The following is a 16401-nucleotide window of genomic DNA, read 5'->3' on the forward strand; positions in this document are numbered from 1 at the left end:
AAAGCAAACAACCCAATCCAAAAATGGGCAGAAGACCTAGATAGACATTTCTCCAAAGCAGATATACAGATTTCCAATAAACACATAGAAGGATGCTCAACATCATTAATCATTAGAGAAATGCAAATCAAAACTACAATGTGTCACCTCACATTGGTCAGAATGGCCATCACCCAAAAATCTACAAACAATAAATGCTGGAGAGGGTGTGGAGAAAAGGGAACCCTCTTGCACTGTTGGTGGAAATGTAAACTGATACAGCCACCATGGAGAACAGTATGAAGGTTCCTTAAAAAACTAGAAATAGAACTACCATATGACCCAGTAATCCCACTACTGGGCATATACCCTGAGAAAACCATAATTCAAAAAGAGTCATGTACCACGATGTTCACTGCAGCTCTATTTACTATAGCCAGGACATGGAAGCAACCTAAGTGTCCATCGACAGATGAATGGATAAAGAAAGTGTGGCACGTGTACAATGGAATATTAGCCATAAAAAGAAACGCAACTGAGTTATTTGTAGTGAGCTGAATGGACCTAGAGTGTGTCATACAGAGTGAAGTAAGTCAGAAAGAGAAAAGCAAACACTGTATGCTACCACATCTATATGGAATCTAAAAAAAAAAAAATGGATCTGAAGAACCTAGGCGCAGGACAGGAATAAAGACACAGACGTAGAAAATGGACTTGAGGACTTGGGGAGGGGGAAGGGTAAGCTGGGACAAAGTGAGAGAGTGGCATGGACGTATACACACTACCATTTGAAAATAGATAGTGGGAAGCAGCCGCATCGCACAGGGAGATCAGCTCGGTGCTTTGTGACCACCTAGAGGGGTGGGATAGGAAGGGTGGGAGGGAGACGCAAGAGGGAGAGGATATGGGGATATATGTATACATATAGCTGATTCACTTTGTTATACGGCAGAAACTAACACAACATTGTAAAGCAATTATACTCCAGTAAAGATGTTAAAAGTAAAATAAAATAAAATAAATATACACATACAAAAAAAAGGCAAGGAGAAAGTTCCAGAATGAAAGCAAAAGGCAAAGAATCAAGAAATGTCCTAAGATGCCAGGGAGTGAAATTCATAGCCTGGTTGTGGAGCTCAGTCTTAAATAGTTGCAAGAGCAGCTCCTAATGGAAACTGGCAAGGGAAAGGCGAGGATGGATGTGAGGGTGGGTGGGTTTATCTGCTTGATTGCAGGAAGTTCCTATCTGGTTGTTTCTGTTTGAGTGTGTGTGAATATTTGTGTGTGAGTGATTTGGTATGTGAATGCCCAGTTGTTTGAGGTCACATGTAGTATTCTTTTATTATACTTTTGACTTGATTACAATGTGCTAGTATTTCATTTTGGGTTTTCCATGCATGTATGGCTGATATTGACGCACGTAGGTGTCATCTGTTGAGCGTGGTGGAGTACAAGAATGCCTTCCTGCAAAGGGGAAGGTAGGACTGCAAGCTGATTTGGCCCACTATGGGCTCATTTTAGCATACTTCCTATGGAGATGTGTTCCCGACATGGTACATCAGCAATACCTGTTTTGTTCTCTTCAAATCCCTGCAAATCATAACAGGCCTCTAGCTGTAGTTTCTTCCAGCTACTCTTGATATAATCGGTCACTTCCTTTCAGGCTCCAGTGATGTTTATGATGCCCTTCATAAGGCCAAATGGCTTTCAACAGTCCTTAATTTTTACCAGCTGTCTTCTCATCTGGCTCCTAAAAAGAACTCACCTATTTGGAGTGCTATAACACTTGCATTTTCATTACCAAAGTGGCACTCCTCTGGGTCCATACCATATTATGGTTCTACTTTTTTTCATTACCTGGGAGCTTATAGTAGTATTTATTCTATCATACTGGCTAATCAGCAGAGGGAAAAACCTATGCTAACTGTTCTTTTCAATATGGCCCTAGGCTTGCATCTGTCATATAGTATTGTATAAGGCAACACTATATGAAGTAGATCTGGGTTTCTTTTTTCTTTTCTAGATTTTTGTCATCAGTTTTATACTAGTTTTGTGAGATGACTTGGAGTTTTCCATGCCTTTTAATAATCTTAAATAGTTCATATCATAGAAGCTATCTGGTTTAAAAGTTTGAAAGAATTTGTGTCTATAACTGTCTAAAGTCAGTTCTTGCTTTTCCCTCTTGGGGGCAGGATTGAGGGGGGAGCATCGTGGCTGGATCATTAACATCATTTTCAAGTTTCCCCCCTGCTTATTGTTATATACAAGGTCTTAATTTTAAAGTGGATTTCATAATTTAGATTTTCTTGGAAAAACATCATCTATTTCATGATATTAAAACCATCATCAAGAGATGTTCATCTAGTCTCAAGTTGCTTTAAGGCTTCCTCTTCTCTTTTTTTCTTGTCACAAATAATGTGTAACCTAGTCACTCTTTTTGACCTAGGAGTTTTATAGGAAATGACTTTTAAAAAATTCTAATGTTTGGATTGGGGGGTGGGTTAATTGTTCATTATTCATTTATAGTTGGACTCTATTATGGTCAAGAATGTTACTTGCATAATTTCTGGCTTTTGGAATTTAGTGCAGTTTTCTTTATAGACTCATATAGGATCAATTTTTGTTAATGTTCCACTGGTGCTTAAAAAGAGCATATTACATCTGTTTCTAAGGGCCAAGGCTATTTGGTATTTTATCAACATAATTTTCTTATTCAAATCATTTTCCCACTTTGAAAAATAATTTGATATATTAAATAGTGTGTGTCATCTTAAAGGTTCTGACTATAGATTTTTTTATTGCTCCAAGTATTTCTTACTGGGTGTGTGTGTGTGTGTGTCTGTGTGTGTGTGACGTTACTTGGCATGTTGAATTAGTCAAGATTTGTTTGCAAGAAATCCAACTCAAACTAACCCTAAACCAACAAAAGGGAATGTATTAGCTCATTTATTGGCTCTGCTTCCCATCATAGAGTCTGTGTTTTTACCCTTTAATTATGAATTCATTTCTTGATGTAGGCTTTGGATATTTTTTTGCCAAAGAAAAAACAACCCTCTTACTATGACATTGTAGAAGTCAAATGTGAAGTGAAGGATGTTGCCTCATGCTACCAAAGGAATTTATTAGAAAAATTACATGGAAATTTCAACACTTGATTTATTTTATGACTTCTAAATGCCTATTTGCGATTACTATCCACATTTTAAGTATAAGATGAAGTCAACTTATTTTTATAATTTTACTTTTGAGGATAAAGGTTTACTCAAACCTCTTGAAGTGAAAAGTGGTGAAGTCATATTGTAGGCCCAGTACGTGGGAAGGGACATACTCTCGTGGCCGTCTTTGGAAGATGCATTCTACCTCAATAAGTATCCTAAATCGCCTATTAAACTTTTATATTTTTTGAGTAAAGTTGCTTTAAGACCCAAAGATTTGTCACAAATGTTGTGAAATTCCATCAAAATGGTTAAAATGAGATAACTTTGGTGCTTTCAGACTCACCCCCTCAATCTCCAGAAAACATTTCAAAATAGTCTCTAAGTGTAGTTTCTAAATAATTTTGATTACAAATTAAAATATATGTGAAAGATAACTGAATTTTTCTCAGATTAAAAAGAAATGAAACCTGCTAGAAAATGAACATCTGTAAAGTCACTAAGAAAGTTTGACATTTGCTGGTGAGAACCCAAGGTGTGATGCTGTAGCAGTGTCTCCTTGTATTTCAGGTTAGCCACTGTTTATTTAAAAAAAGAAAAAGGTTCATGGAAGATGCATGGAGATTTAAGACTGCATCCTGCCATGGATGGGAGCATAAGATTACAACTGAAGAAAGCAAAAGAAAATTTAGTGAAAAGAACTGAACATCTCAAATACATATTTTATATATACTTTTGGCCTGTACTGCATTCTGCGAAATATTGTAAAATGGTTGAATTGAAACATGGCATTTGGAAAAAGAACCACAATCTTATAACATAATGGAACACACATTTTTGCATGAAACTGAATACATTTGCGTATTTCAAATAGCATAGTCAGTCGCTATTACAATTTTCATTTGATTTTTTTCATCAAAAGTTTCATTTATATTTTGTTCAGTTCTGATTTTCCAATAATTTTTTTTTTTGTCTCAACAAAAAAAGAAGAGTGGTTGAGACATGGGCTTTGGGGTCAGACAGACCTGTCTAGCCTCAAAGGAAAAACGTGCCTGTGAAAGTTCATATTTGAACAGGGAAGCTGGTTGGCTGTATTGCATTTTGGAATCCCTCGGATACAAAAGAAAGACCACTGAATTCGGAAGCAGGAAATCTGATTTCCAGTTTTGAATCTACCACTCTTTTGCGGTCTTCATTTCTCTCTCAACTGCTTCCTTATGATTAAATTAATAAAATGGAGATAATGATACCATTCTTTTGACCTCACAAGATTATGGTGGGCTCAAGTAGTGTATTTGAAAGCACTTCATACACTGCAAATCACTTTCCCAATGGGAGGCATTGCTGTTGTTTTTGCGAGTAATAGAAATATTACTAATGATAGTATTAGTGAACAGGAACTCCAACTCTAATGAACATTTTAATAAGGGTTATACACCAAATTTAGCACATATTCAATGATATAAAGAAAGTGTTATTCTTTAGGAGCTGATAAGAAAATTCCTCTTGGGAAATTATTGTATATGTTTGGAAGGAACACTTTGGTGATTCACTTGAGGGACCTCCTAGCTTTGAGTATATTTGGAATGCAGGTCAGTCTGAAGGTGGATGGGGAGTCGGGATGCTCCTTAATGTCTTAAAGTGAGTACATTTGGGGGAGGGACAGTAGAGGGACTGAGTTGAAAAGGCGACGGAGAGAATATCAAAGACTGGGAGACGTTGCAAAATGCAAAGTCGTTTGCTCCACGTGTACCCTGAAATGCAGCCTGCAGCCACATAATATGGTCAAAAGGGCAGTAGCTTAAGAACGAGAAGTCTCAAGACCCTGTTTTCTTTTTTCCCCACAATGAGTTATTCTAAGTCATTGGCACTTTTTCTCTTTCCAATCTCCAGGCTATCAAGAAGCCATTGCAGTGTGCTTACACATCCAGACCCAGCAGACGGTCAACGACTCCTTGTGTGATATGGTCCACCGTCCTCCAGCAATGAGTCAGGCTTGTAACACGGAACCCTGCCCACCCAGGTATGTGCTGTCTCATGCCCCCAGGACACACCGTCTGAATGGTAACACCCTCCCTTGCAGAGAAACACGTGTGTGCATTGAGACTGGCAGGTCGACCCAAAGTAGATCAGCCTGGCCTACGTCGGAGTTCTCCCTTCTCTGTTCAAGTTATGCCCCAGCCAAATTCTTGCTAAGATGCACAGGTGCTGCCAGGTTCAGCAGGAAACCCCTTTAGTCTGACTTTTGTTTGCATCAAACGTGAATGAACACGAACTGGCCTGCTGCTGACAAAACCATGAGGTCAGCAGTTTTGTCCTGTCTCCTGTCTGTCTCCTCAAGAACATTTCTGTGCCCAGAGCCACATCCAAGAGCACAGGATCTGAGGTCGGGTTGGCACTGGTACACAGTAGGTGCTCAGTCCATATTTGTTGAATGACTGAGTGACCTCCTATTTGTTACCTAGAACTCACACCAGTGTGTTCTTACCTTCCCACGATTTACCATAGATCTCAGATTATGGGGTGTAATGTTACAGGCCCCAAAGAGTAGGCGAGGTTGACTTATTTTTGGTCTCCAAGTTTGAACTTAAAAGTTAATCTGCTTCCTTTCACAAGTCCTTTTAAGATCCTGGGGAATTTTATCAGAAGGAAGGGTAGGTTTTCCCCCTGTTCCTCTACCCCTGCGTGTTGCTGGCTACAGAGGATTATAACTCAACATCACTGGTCTCTCACACAAGACCTTCCAAAATCCAGGCACCATTTTTTTCTCTTCTCTATCCTTTACCTTTATGATCTTGACCACTCTTCTGTGATAAAATTAAAACCAAGAATTTAAATCCCCTTCCCAATCACCTCCTCTCTCTTGTTGCCAGATTCTCTTTCCTGCCTCTTAGTAATTATATAACCCATCTGATGAGGTACCTGTATTCACTAAAGGTGAGTTTAGTTATGTCTAGGACCCTAAGTAATTGAGGAAGTTTGTGTCCCGTGCCATACGGGAGTAAGGGTAGGTTTTTATGTTTATTCAGGAAATAAGTTGTGCTTCTGGAATTCTCTTGATCTTTCTGATTTTGATTCCATGAGATGTGTTGGCTATGAGGCAGAAACTCCTGCCTTCCTGGTCTGAAGTGGTGTGGGTGAGGATCAAATAAGTCAGGGCATCCTGGAGATCCAGTCTTATGTATCCCACAGATGGGCCCTCTCCTTGTGGGTCTTGCTCTCTAACCTGCAGAGTCTTGGGAAGAGGCCAGCTCAATGCATGCTTCGTCCCTGGGGAGACCACACCTGCAGTGAGCCAGGCACAGGGTTTTATCTAGCCGTATTTCTTTAAAAAAATTTTTTTTTTGGAGTATAGTTGCTTTACAGTGTTGTGTTAGTTTCTGCTGTACAGCAAAATGAATCAGCTATACGTATACATATATATCCCCTCCTTTTTGGATTTCCTTCCCATTTAGGTCACCACAGAGCATTGAGTAGAGTTCCCTGTGCTATACAGTAGGTTCTCATTAGGACATGGAAGCAATCTAAATGTCCATCAACAGAGGAATGGATAAAGATGTGGTCCACTGCAATATTTCTGACTTAAGTTGTTGGCTAAGGAAATACGGGGAACGTCTTGACTTGCGTTAGAACCGTCTTGCTGTGCTCAACCGAGAGGAGGCAGTAAAGACCTACAAATGTACTTTGGAGAGCAAGACCCAGAAACAGCATAGGGAAATCTTCTTTCCTGGACATCTCATTTCCACCCCCAGGTTTCTGAATTCCAGAGTCATCCGTACCAGAACACTAACAGAAAATTGCAGAAGAGACAATACAGTAAGACTATTAGGATCTAACTGGGCGTCAGGTTGCCCACTTTGTCAAGTCTGTCCGGAGCTGTCCAAGAACATCAGGTATACGGGAGGTGGTGCTGAGGCTATATCCAACTGGAACGTCCCTTTCATCTTTTTTTTTTTTGTAACACCTTTATTGGAGTATAATTGCTTTACGATGATGTCTTAGTTTCGCTTTATAACAAAATGAATCAGTTACACATATATCTCCATATCACTTCCCTCTTGGGTCTCCCTCCCTCCAACCCTCCCTATCCCACCCCTCTAGGTGGTCACAAAACACCGAGCTGATCTCCCTGTGCTATGTGGCTGCTTCTCACTAGCTATCTATTTTACAGTTGGTAGTGTATATATGTCCATGCCACTCTTTCACTTAGTCCCAACTTACCCTTCCCCCTCCCCGTGTCCTCAAGCCCATTCTCTAGTAGGTCTGCATCTTTATTCCCGTCTTGCCCCTAGGTTCTTCATGACCTTTTATTTATTTATTTATTTTAGATTCCATATATATTTGTTAGCATACGGTATTTTTCTCTTTCTCACTTACTTCACTCTGTATGACAGACTCTAGGTCCATCCACCTCACTACAAATAACTCAATTTCGCTTCTTTTTATGGATGAGTAATATTCCATTGTATATATGTGCCACATCTTCTTTATCCATTCATCTGTCGATGGACACTTAGGTTGCTTCCGTGTCCTGGCTCTTGTAAATAGAGCTGCAGTGAATATTGTGGTAAATGACTCTTTTTGAATTATGGTTTTCTCAGGGTATATGCCCAGTAGTGGGATTGCTGGGTGGTATGGTAGTTCTATTTGTAGTTTTTTAAGAAACCTCCATATTGTTCTCCATAGTGGCTGTACCAATTTACATTCCCACCAACAGTGCAAGAAGGTTCCCTTTTCTCCACACCCTCTCCAGGATTTATTGTTTGTAGATGTTGTGATGATGGCCATTCTGACCCGTGTTAGGTGATACCTCATTGTAGTTTTGATTTGCATTTCTCTAATGATTAATGATGTTGAGCATTCTTTCATGTGTTTGTTGGCAATCTGTATATCTGCTTTGGAGAAATGTCTATCTAGGTCTTCTGCCCATTTTTGGATTGGGTTGTTTGTTTTTTTGATATTGAGCTGCATGAGCTGCTTGTAAATTTTGGAGATTAATCCTTTGTCGGTTGCTTCATTTGCAGATATTTTCTCCCATTCTGAGGGTTGTCTTTTGGTCTTGTTTATGGTTTCCTTTGCTGTGCAAAAGCTTTGAAGTTTCATTAGGTCCCATTTGTTTATTTTTGTTTTTATTTCCATTTCTCTAAGAGTTGGGTCAAAAAGGATCTTGCTGTGATTTTTGTCATAGAGTGTTCTGCCTATGTTTTCCTTTAAGATTTTGATAGTGTCTGGCCTTACATTTAGGACTTTAATCCATTTTTCTTTTTTTGCGGTATGTGGGCCTCTCACTGCTGTGGCCTCTCCTGTTGCAGAGCCCAGGCTCCGGACGAGCAGACTCAGCGGCCGTGGCTCACGGGCGCAGCCGCTCCACAGCATGTGGATCTTCTCAGACTGGGGCACGAACCCGTGACCCCTGCATCGGCAGGCGGACTCTCAACCACTGCACCACCAGGGAAGCCCTTTAATCCATTTTGAGTTTATTTTTGTGTATGGTGTTAGGGAGTGTTTTAATTTCATTCTTTTGCATGTAGGTGTCCAGTTTTCCCAGCACCACTTACTGAAGAGGCTGTCTTTTCTCCATTGTATATTCTTCCCTCCTTTATCAAAAATAGGGTGACCATATGTGTGTGGGTTTATTTCTGGGCTTTCTATCCTGTTCCATTAATCTATATTTCTGTTTTTGTGCCAGTACCATACTGTCTGGATCACTGTAGCTTTGTAGTATAGTCGGTAGTCAGGGAGCCTGATTCCTCCATCTCCGTTTTTCTTTCTCAAGATTGCTGTGGCTATTCGGGGTCTTTTGTGTTTCCATACAAATTGTGATATTTTTTGTTCTAGTTCTGTGAAAAATGCCCGTGGTAGTTTGATAGGGATGCATTGAATCTGTAGATTGCTTTGGGTAATAGAGTAGTTTTCACAATGTTGATTCTTCCAATCCAAGAACATGGTATATCTCTCTATCTATTTATATCATCTTTAATTTCTTTCATCAGTGTCTTATAATTTTCTGCATACAGGTCTTTTGTCTCCTTAGGTAGGTTTATTCGTAGGTATTTTATTCTTTTTGTTGCAGTGGTAAATGGGAGAGTTTTCTTGATTTCACTTTCAGATTTTTCATCATTAATGTATAGGAATGCAGAAGATTTCTGTGCATTAATTTTGTATCCTGCTACTTTACCAAATTCATTGATTGGCTCTAGTAGTTTTCTGGTAGCATCTTTAGGATTCTCTGTGTATTGTATCATTTCATCTGCAAACAGTGACAGCTTTACTTCTTCTTTTCCAATTTGGATTCCTTTCATTTCTTTTTCTTCTCTGATTGCTGTGGGTAAAACTTCCAAAACTATGTTGAATAAGAGTGGTGAGAGTGGGCAACCTTGTCTTTTTCCTGATCTTAGTGGAAATGATGTCAGTTTTTCACCATTGAGGACGTTGTCGGCTGTGGGTTTGTCATATATGCCCTTTATTCTGTTGATGTAAGTTCCCTCTATGCCTACTTTCTGGAGGGTTTTTATCATAAATGGGTGTTGAATTTTGTCGAAAGCTTTCTCTGCATCTACTGAGATGATCATATGGTTTTTCTCCTTCAATTTGTTAATTTGGTGTATCACATTGATTGATTTGCGTATATTGAAGAATCCTTGCATTCGTGGGATAAACCCCACTTGATCATGGGGTATGATCCTTTTAATATGCTGTTGGTTTCTGTTTGCTAGTATTTTGTTGAGGATTTTTGCATCTATGTTCATCAGTGATATTGGCCTGTAGTTTTCTTTCTTTGTGACATCCTTGTCTGGTTTTGGTATCAGGGTGATGGTGGCCTCGTAGAATGAGTTGGGGAGTGTTCCTCCCTCTGCTATATTTTGGAAGAGGTTGAGAAGGATAGGTGATAGCTCTTCTCTAAATGTTTGATAGAATTTGCCTGTGAAGCCATCTGGCCTTGGGCTTTTGTTTGTTGGGAGATTTTTAATCACAGTTTCAATTTCAGTGCTTGTGATTGGTCTGTTCATATTTTCTATTTCTTCCTGATTCAGTCTTGGCAGGTTGAGCCTTTCTAAGAATTTGTCCATTTCTTCCAGGTTGTCCATTTTATTGGCATAGAGTTGCTTGTAGTAATCTCTCATGATCTTTTGTATTTCTGCAGTGTCAGTTGTTACTTCTCCTTTTTCATTTCTAATTCTGTTGATTTCAGTCTTCTCCCTTTTTTTCTTGATGAGTCTGGCTAATGGTTTATCAATTTTGTTTATCCTTTCAAAGAACCAGGTTTTAGTCTTATTGATCTTTGCTATCGTTTCCTTCATTTCTTTTTCATTTATTTCTGATCTGATTTTTATGATTTCTTTCCTTCTGCTACCTTTGGGGTATTTTTGTTCTTCTTTCTCTAATTGCTTTAGGTGCAAGGTTAGGTTGTTTATTTGAGATGTTTCCTGTTTCTTAAGGTAGGATTGTATTGCTATAAACTTCCCTCTTAGAACTGCTTTTGCTGCATCCCATAGATTTTGAGTCGTCATGTCTCCATTGTCATTTGTTTCTAGGTATTTTTTTATTTCCTCTTTGATTTCTTCAGTGATCACTTCATTATTAAGTAGTGTATTGTTTAGCCTCCACGTGTTTGTATTTTTTACAGATTTTTTCCTGTAATTGATATCTAGTCTCATAGCGTTGTGGTCAGAAAAGATACTTGATACAATTTCAATTTTCTTAAATTTACCAAGGCTTGATTTGTGACCCAAGGTATGATGTATCCTGGTGACTGTTCCATGAGCATTTGAGAAGAAAGTGTATTCTGTTGTTTTTGGATGGAATGTCCTATAAATATCAGTTAAGTCCATCTTGTTTAATGTATCATTTAAAGCTTGTGTTTCCTTTTTTATTTTCATTTGGATGATCTGTCTATTGGTGAGAGTGGGGTATTAAAGTCCCCCACTATTATTGTGTTACTGTGGATTTCCCCATTTATGGCTGTTAGTATTTCCCGTATGTATTGAGGTGCTCCTATGTTGGGTGCATAAATATTTCCAATTGTTATATCTTCTTCTTCGATTGATCACTTGATCATTATGTAGTGTCCTTCTTTGTCTCTTGTAATAGTCTTTGTTTTAAAGTCTATTTTGGCTGATATGAGAATTGCTACTCCAGCTTTCTTTTGATTTCTTTCTTTTGATTTGCACAGAATATCCTTTTTCATCCCCTCACTTTCAGTCTGTATGTGTCTCTAGGTCTGAAGTGGGTCTCTTGTAGACAACATATATACGGGTCTTTCTTTTGTATCCATTCATCCTTCCTGCCTAGAGAATTTCCTTTAGCATTTGTTATAAAGCTGATTTGGTGGTGCTGAATTCTCTTAGCTTTTGCTTGTCTGTAAAGGTTTTAATTTCTCTGTCAAATCTGAATGAGATCCTTGCTGGGTAGAGTAATCTTGGTTGTAGGTTTTTCCCTTTCATCACATTAAATATGTCCCACCACTCTCTTCTGGCTTTCAGAGTTTCTGCTGAAAGATCTGCTGTTAACCTTATGGAGATTCCATTGTGTGTTATTTGTTGTTTTTCCCTTGCTGCTTTTAATAGTTTTTCTTTGTAGTTAATTTTTGATAGTTTGATTAATATGTGTCTTGGCATATTTCTCCTTGGATTTATCCTGTATGTGACTCTCTGTGCTTCCTGGACTTGATTAACTATTTCCTTTCCCATATTAGGGAAGTTTTCATCTATAATCTCTTCAAATATTTTCTCAGTCCCTTTCTTTTTCTCTTCTTCTTCTGGGACCCCTATAATTCGAATGTTGGTGTATTTAATGTTGTCTCAGAGGTCTCTGAGACTGTCCTCAATTCTTTTCATTCTTTTTTCTTTATTCTGCTCTGCAGTAGTTATTTCCACTATTTTATCCTCCAGGGCACTTATCCATTCTTCTGCCTCAGTTATTCTGCTATTGATCCCTTCTAGAGAATTTTTAATTTCATTTATTGTGTTGCTTTTCATTGTTTGTTTGCTCTTCACTTCTTCTAAGTCCTTGTTAAACGTTTCTTGTATTTTCTCCATTCTATTTCCAAGATTTTGGATCACCTTCACTATTGTTATTCTGAATTCTTTTTCAGGTAGACTGCCTATTTCTTCTTCATTTGTTTGGTCTCATGGGTTTTTTCCTTGCTCCTTCATCTGCTGTATGTTTCTCTGTCTTCTCATTTTGCTTAAGTTACTGTGTTTGGTGTCTTCTTTTCGCAGACTGCAGGTTTGTAGTTCCCGTTGTTTTTGGTGTCTGTCCCAAGTGGCTAAGGTTGGTTCAGTGAGTTGTGTAGGCTTCCTGGTGGAGGGGACTAATGCCTGTGTTCTGGTGGATGAGGCTGGATCTTGTCTTTCTAGTGGGCAGGTCCACGTCTGGTTGTGTGTTTTGGGGTGTCTGTGACTTTATTATGATTTTAGGCAGCCCGTCTGGTAATGGGTGGGCTTGTGTTCCTGTCTTGCCAGTTGTTTGGCATAGGGTGTCCAGCACTGTAGCTTCCTGGTCGTTGAGTGGAGCTGGGTCTTGGCGTTGAGATGGAGGTCTCTAGGATATTTTCGTTGTTGGTATTATGTGGAGCTGGGAGGTCTCTGGTAGACCAATGTCCTGAACTTGGCTCTCCCACCTCAGAGGCACAGCCCTGATGCCTGGCTGGAGCACCAAGAGCCTGTCATCCACATGGCTAAGAATAAAAGGGAGAAAGAAGGAGAGAAAGAGAGAAGGAGAGAAGGAGAGAAAGGGAGGAAGGGAGGAAGGAAGAGATAAAAATAAAATAAAATGAAATAAAATAAAGTTATTAAAATAAAAAATAATTATTTTTAAAAATTTAAAAAGTATTAAAAAAAAAGAAAGGAAGAAGAGAGCAACCGTACCAAAAAACAAATCCACCAATGATAACAAGCACTAAAAACTATACTAAAAGAGAAAACAAAAAAGAAACAACAAAAAAAAACCCAGACAGATAGAACCCTGGGACAAATGGTAAAACAAAGCTATACAGACAAAATCACACATAGAAGCATACACATACACACTCACAAAAAGAGAAAAAGGGGAAAAAATATATATATATCATTGCTCCCAAAGTCCACCTCCTCAATTTGGGATGATTCGTTGTCTCTTCAGGTATTCCGCAGATGCAGGGTACATCGAGTTGATTGTGGAGATTTAATCTGCTGCTCCTGAGGCTGCTGGGAGAGATTTCCCTTTCTCGTCTTTGTTTGCACAGCTCCCGGGGTTCAGCTTTGAATTTGGACCCGCCTTTGCATGTAGGTCGCCTGAGGGCATCTGTTCTTCGCCCAGACAGGACGGGGTTAATGGAGCAGCTGATTCGGGGGCTCTGGCTAGCTCAGGCCAGGGGGAGGGAGGGGTACGGAGTGCGGGGCGGGCCTGCGGCGGAAGAGGCCGGTGTGACGTTGCACCAGCCTGAGGTGCGCCGTGTGTTCTCCCAGGGAAGTTGTCCCTGGATCCTTGGACCCTGGCAGTGGCGGGCTGCACAGGCTCTCGGGAGGGGAGGTGTGGAGAGTGACCTGTGCTTGCTCACAGGCTTCTTGGTGGTGGCAGCAGTAGTCATAGCATCTCATGCCCATCTCTGGGGTCCGCGTTGATAGCCGCGGATCACGCCAGTCTCTGGAGCTCCTTTAAGCGGCGCTCTTAATTATCTCTCCTCGAGCACCGGGAAACAAAGAGGCAAGAAAAAGTGCCTTGCCTCTTCGGCAGCTCCAGACCTTTTCCTGGACTCCCTCCCGACTAGCCGTGGTGCACTAGCCCCCTTCAGGCTGTGTTCACGCCACCAACCCCAGTCCTCTCCCTGGGATCTGACCTCCAAAGCCCGAGCCTCAGCTCCCAGCCCCACCCATCTCGGCGGCTGAGCAGACAAGCCTCTCGGGCTGGTGAGTGCTGGTTGGCACCCATCCTCTGTGCGGGAATCTCTCCGCTTTGCCCTCCGCACCCCTGTTGCTGTGCTGTCCTCCATGGCTCCGAAGTTTCCCCCCTCTGCCACCCACAGTGTCCGCCCGCGAAGGGGCTTCCTAGTGTGTGGAAACCTTTCCTCCTTCACAGCTCCCTCTCCGAGATGCAGGTCCCGTCCCTATTCTTTTGCCTCTGTTTATTCTTTTTTTCTTTTGCCCTACCCAGGTACGTGGGGAGTTTCTTGCCTTTTGGGAGGTCTGAGGTCTTCTGCCAGCGTTCAGTAGGTGTTTGGTAGGAGTTGTTCCACATGTAGATGTATTTCTGATATATTTGTGGGGAGGAAGGTGATCTCCGCGTCTTACTCTTCCGCCATCTTGAAGCCTGCTCCCTTTCATCTTTAGGGAAATTGCACTCATGTTAAGTATTAAAAACCTTAGTAATCCAAATTACTTATCTTAGGTTTCTCAGTTTTTTCTTATTCTAATATTGGAACCAATGATTCAGATATTTTTGGAAAAGCTGGAGTTTCTGTTTTCCTCCCCTGCCCCATCCCTCCTCTGAGGCCCTGTAAGATGGAGACTACCCATGTGAACTGGGGTAAGAGACAAGGGGAAATACAGGAGGTGAAAAACATAGTTTAATATCTCAACATATTTTCCCACGAAATTGGAATCATGCTCTATGTGGTTTTGTAAACTGGTTCCTTAAACTTGAGTCTTGGAATGGGGTAGAAGGAAGAGTTAAGCAAACAGAAACATAAATAAGTATATTACTTAAATTATAATAAATGCTATAAAGAAACAGAAAAGGTCTCAGGAACAAGAGTAATGTGAGGACCTAATATAGATTGGTGGGGGCTGAGGGTTGGGTGCAGATGGTCAGAGGAGGCCTTTCTGAGGAAGTTCTATGTGAGTTGAGATGTGAAAGAGGAGTAGAAGTTGGCCAGGGGAAGTGTAAAGGAAGGAGTGTTCTAGGCAGAAGGAACAGCATGTGCAAAGACCCCGAGGAAAGGAGGAAGTTGCTGTGGTCAGGAAACTGGACAGAAAGGAAGTCAGTGTATCCTGAGATGAGATCAGACACGGCAGGGCCACGGTAGGCATTTAGATGTGATCCAGAGAATCAGTGGGGAGCCATTGGAGGCTTTAAACAATGAAATGATAAAGTCACATTCTTAAAAGACTGCTCAAACCCTGAAATGGGGAGCATAGTGACAGAGATGATGAGGTCAATTACAAATTCTTAATAAATGTCCTTAAATGAGGTACCCAACCTGCCACAATTCCACTTGAGTATCCCCCATTTAAAGCCTGCTTCCATGTGAACCTGCAATAGTTTTTCCTTAGCTTGTCATTTCCTTTTTACTGCTTATATAGTGCCGCAAATATTCTTCATCAAGATGTTGACTCTGCCTTTAGATTTGTAGTCATGAATATCATTGCACCTCTGCTGTCTGTTCCAGAAATGCTCAGAGCATCCTTCAAAAATACGGCTTCCCAAATCATGCCCCTCTGTGCTCCAGGATTTTGCAGAGGTGTTTTTGTTTTGTTTTTAAATTTTATTGAAGTATAGTTAATTTACAATGTTGTGTTAATTTCTTCTGTACAGCAAAGTGACTCAGTTATACGTATATATATATATATTCTTTTTCATATTTTTTATTATGGTTTACCACAGGATATTGAATATAGACCCCTGTGCTGTACAGTAGGACCTTGTTGTTTATCCATCCTATATATAATAGTTTGCATCTGCTAATCCCAAGCTCCCAATACTTCCCTCCCCAAACCCTTCCCTCTTGGCAACCACAAGTCTGTTCTCTATGTCTGTGAGTCTGTTTTTGTTTCATATATATGTTGATTTGTACCATATTTTAGATTCCACATATAAGTGATATCATTTGATATTTGTCTTAGTATGATAATTCCCAGGTCCTATCCATTCCTAACTACCTTGATTCAGATGTTTTGACGGAACGGTTTCTTAGTTCCTAAATAACTCCTGCTTCTAATGTTTCCCTGATCCATATGCACACATGTGACTATGAAAGATCCTTCTAAATTGTAGAATGACCGTGTGAACTTCCACAAAAAACCATTCAATGACTTCCCTTTACCTGTGGAAAATCCACATTCTTTACTTTGGCATAGGTATTTGTTTCCTTGGGCTGCCATAACAAAGTACCACCAACTAAGTGGCTAAAACAATAGAAGTTTATTGTCTCACCAGTCTGGAGACTAGAAGTCCATAAACAAGGTGTTTTGGCAGGGTTGGTTCCTTCAGAGGGCTGTGAGGGAAAACCAGTTCTGTGCCTCTCTCCTAACTTCTGGTAGCTTGAACGTTCCTCAGCTTGTGGATGGCA

General features: G+C 40.3%; 1 protein-coding gene across 1 annotated transcript in view; it reads left to right on the top strand.

The window, feature by feature from the left end:
• Positions 1-16401, top strand: part of ADAMTSL3 (ADAMTS like 3) — a 368709-nt gene that overhangs the window by 257050 nt on the left and 95258 nt on the right. Inside the window, 1 exon segment of the mRNA XM_065871391.1 lies at positions 5028-5157. Within this exon segment, the coding sequence (XP_065727463.1) occupies positions 5028-5157 (130 nt within the window).

Source organism: Phocoena phocoena, chromosome 2, assembly GCF_963924675.1.
Source record: "Phocoena phocoena chromosome 2, mPhoPho1.1, whole genome shotgun sequence".
Lineage (NCBI taxonomy): Eukaryota > Metazoa > Chordata > Mammalia > Artiodactyla > Phocoenidae > Phocoena > Phocoena phocoena.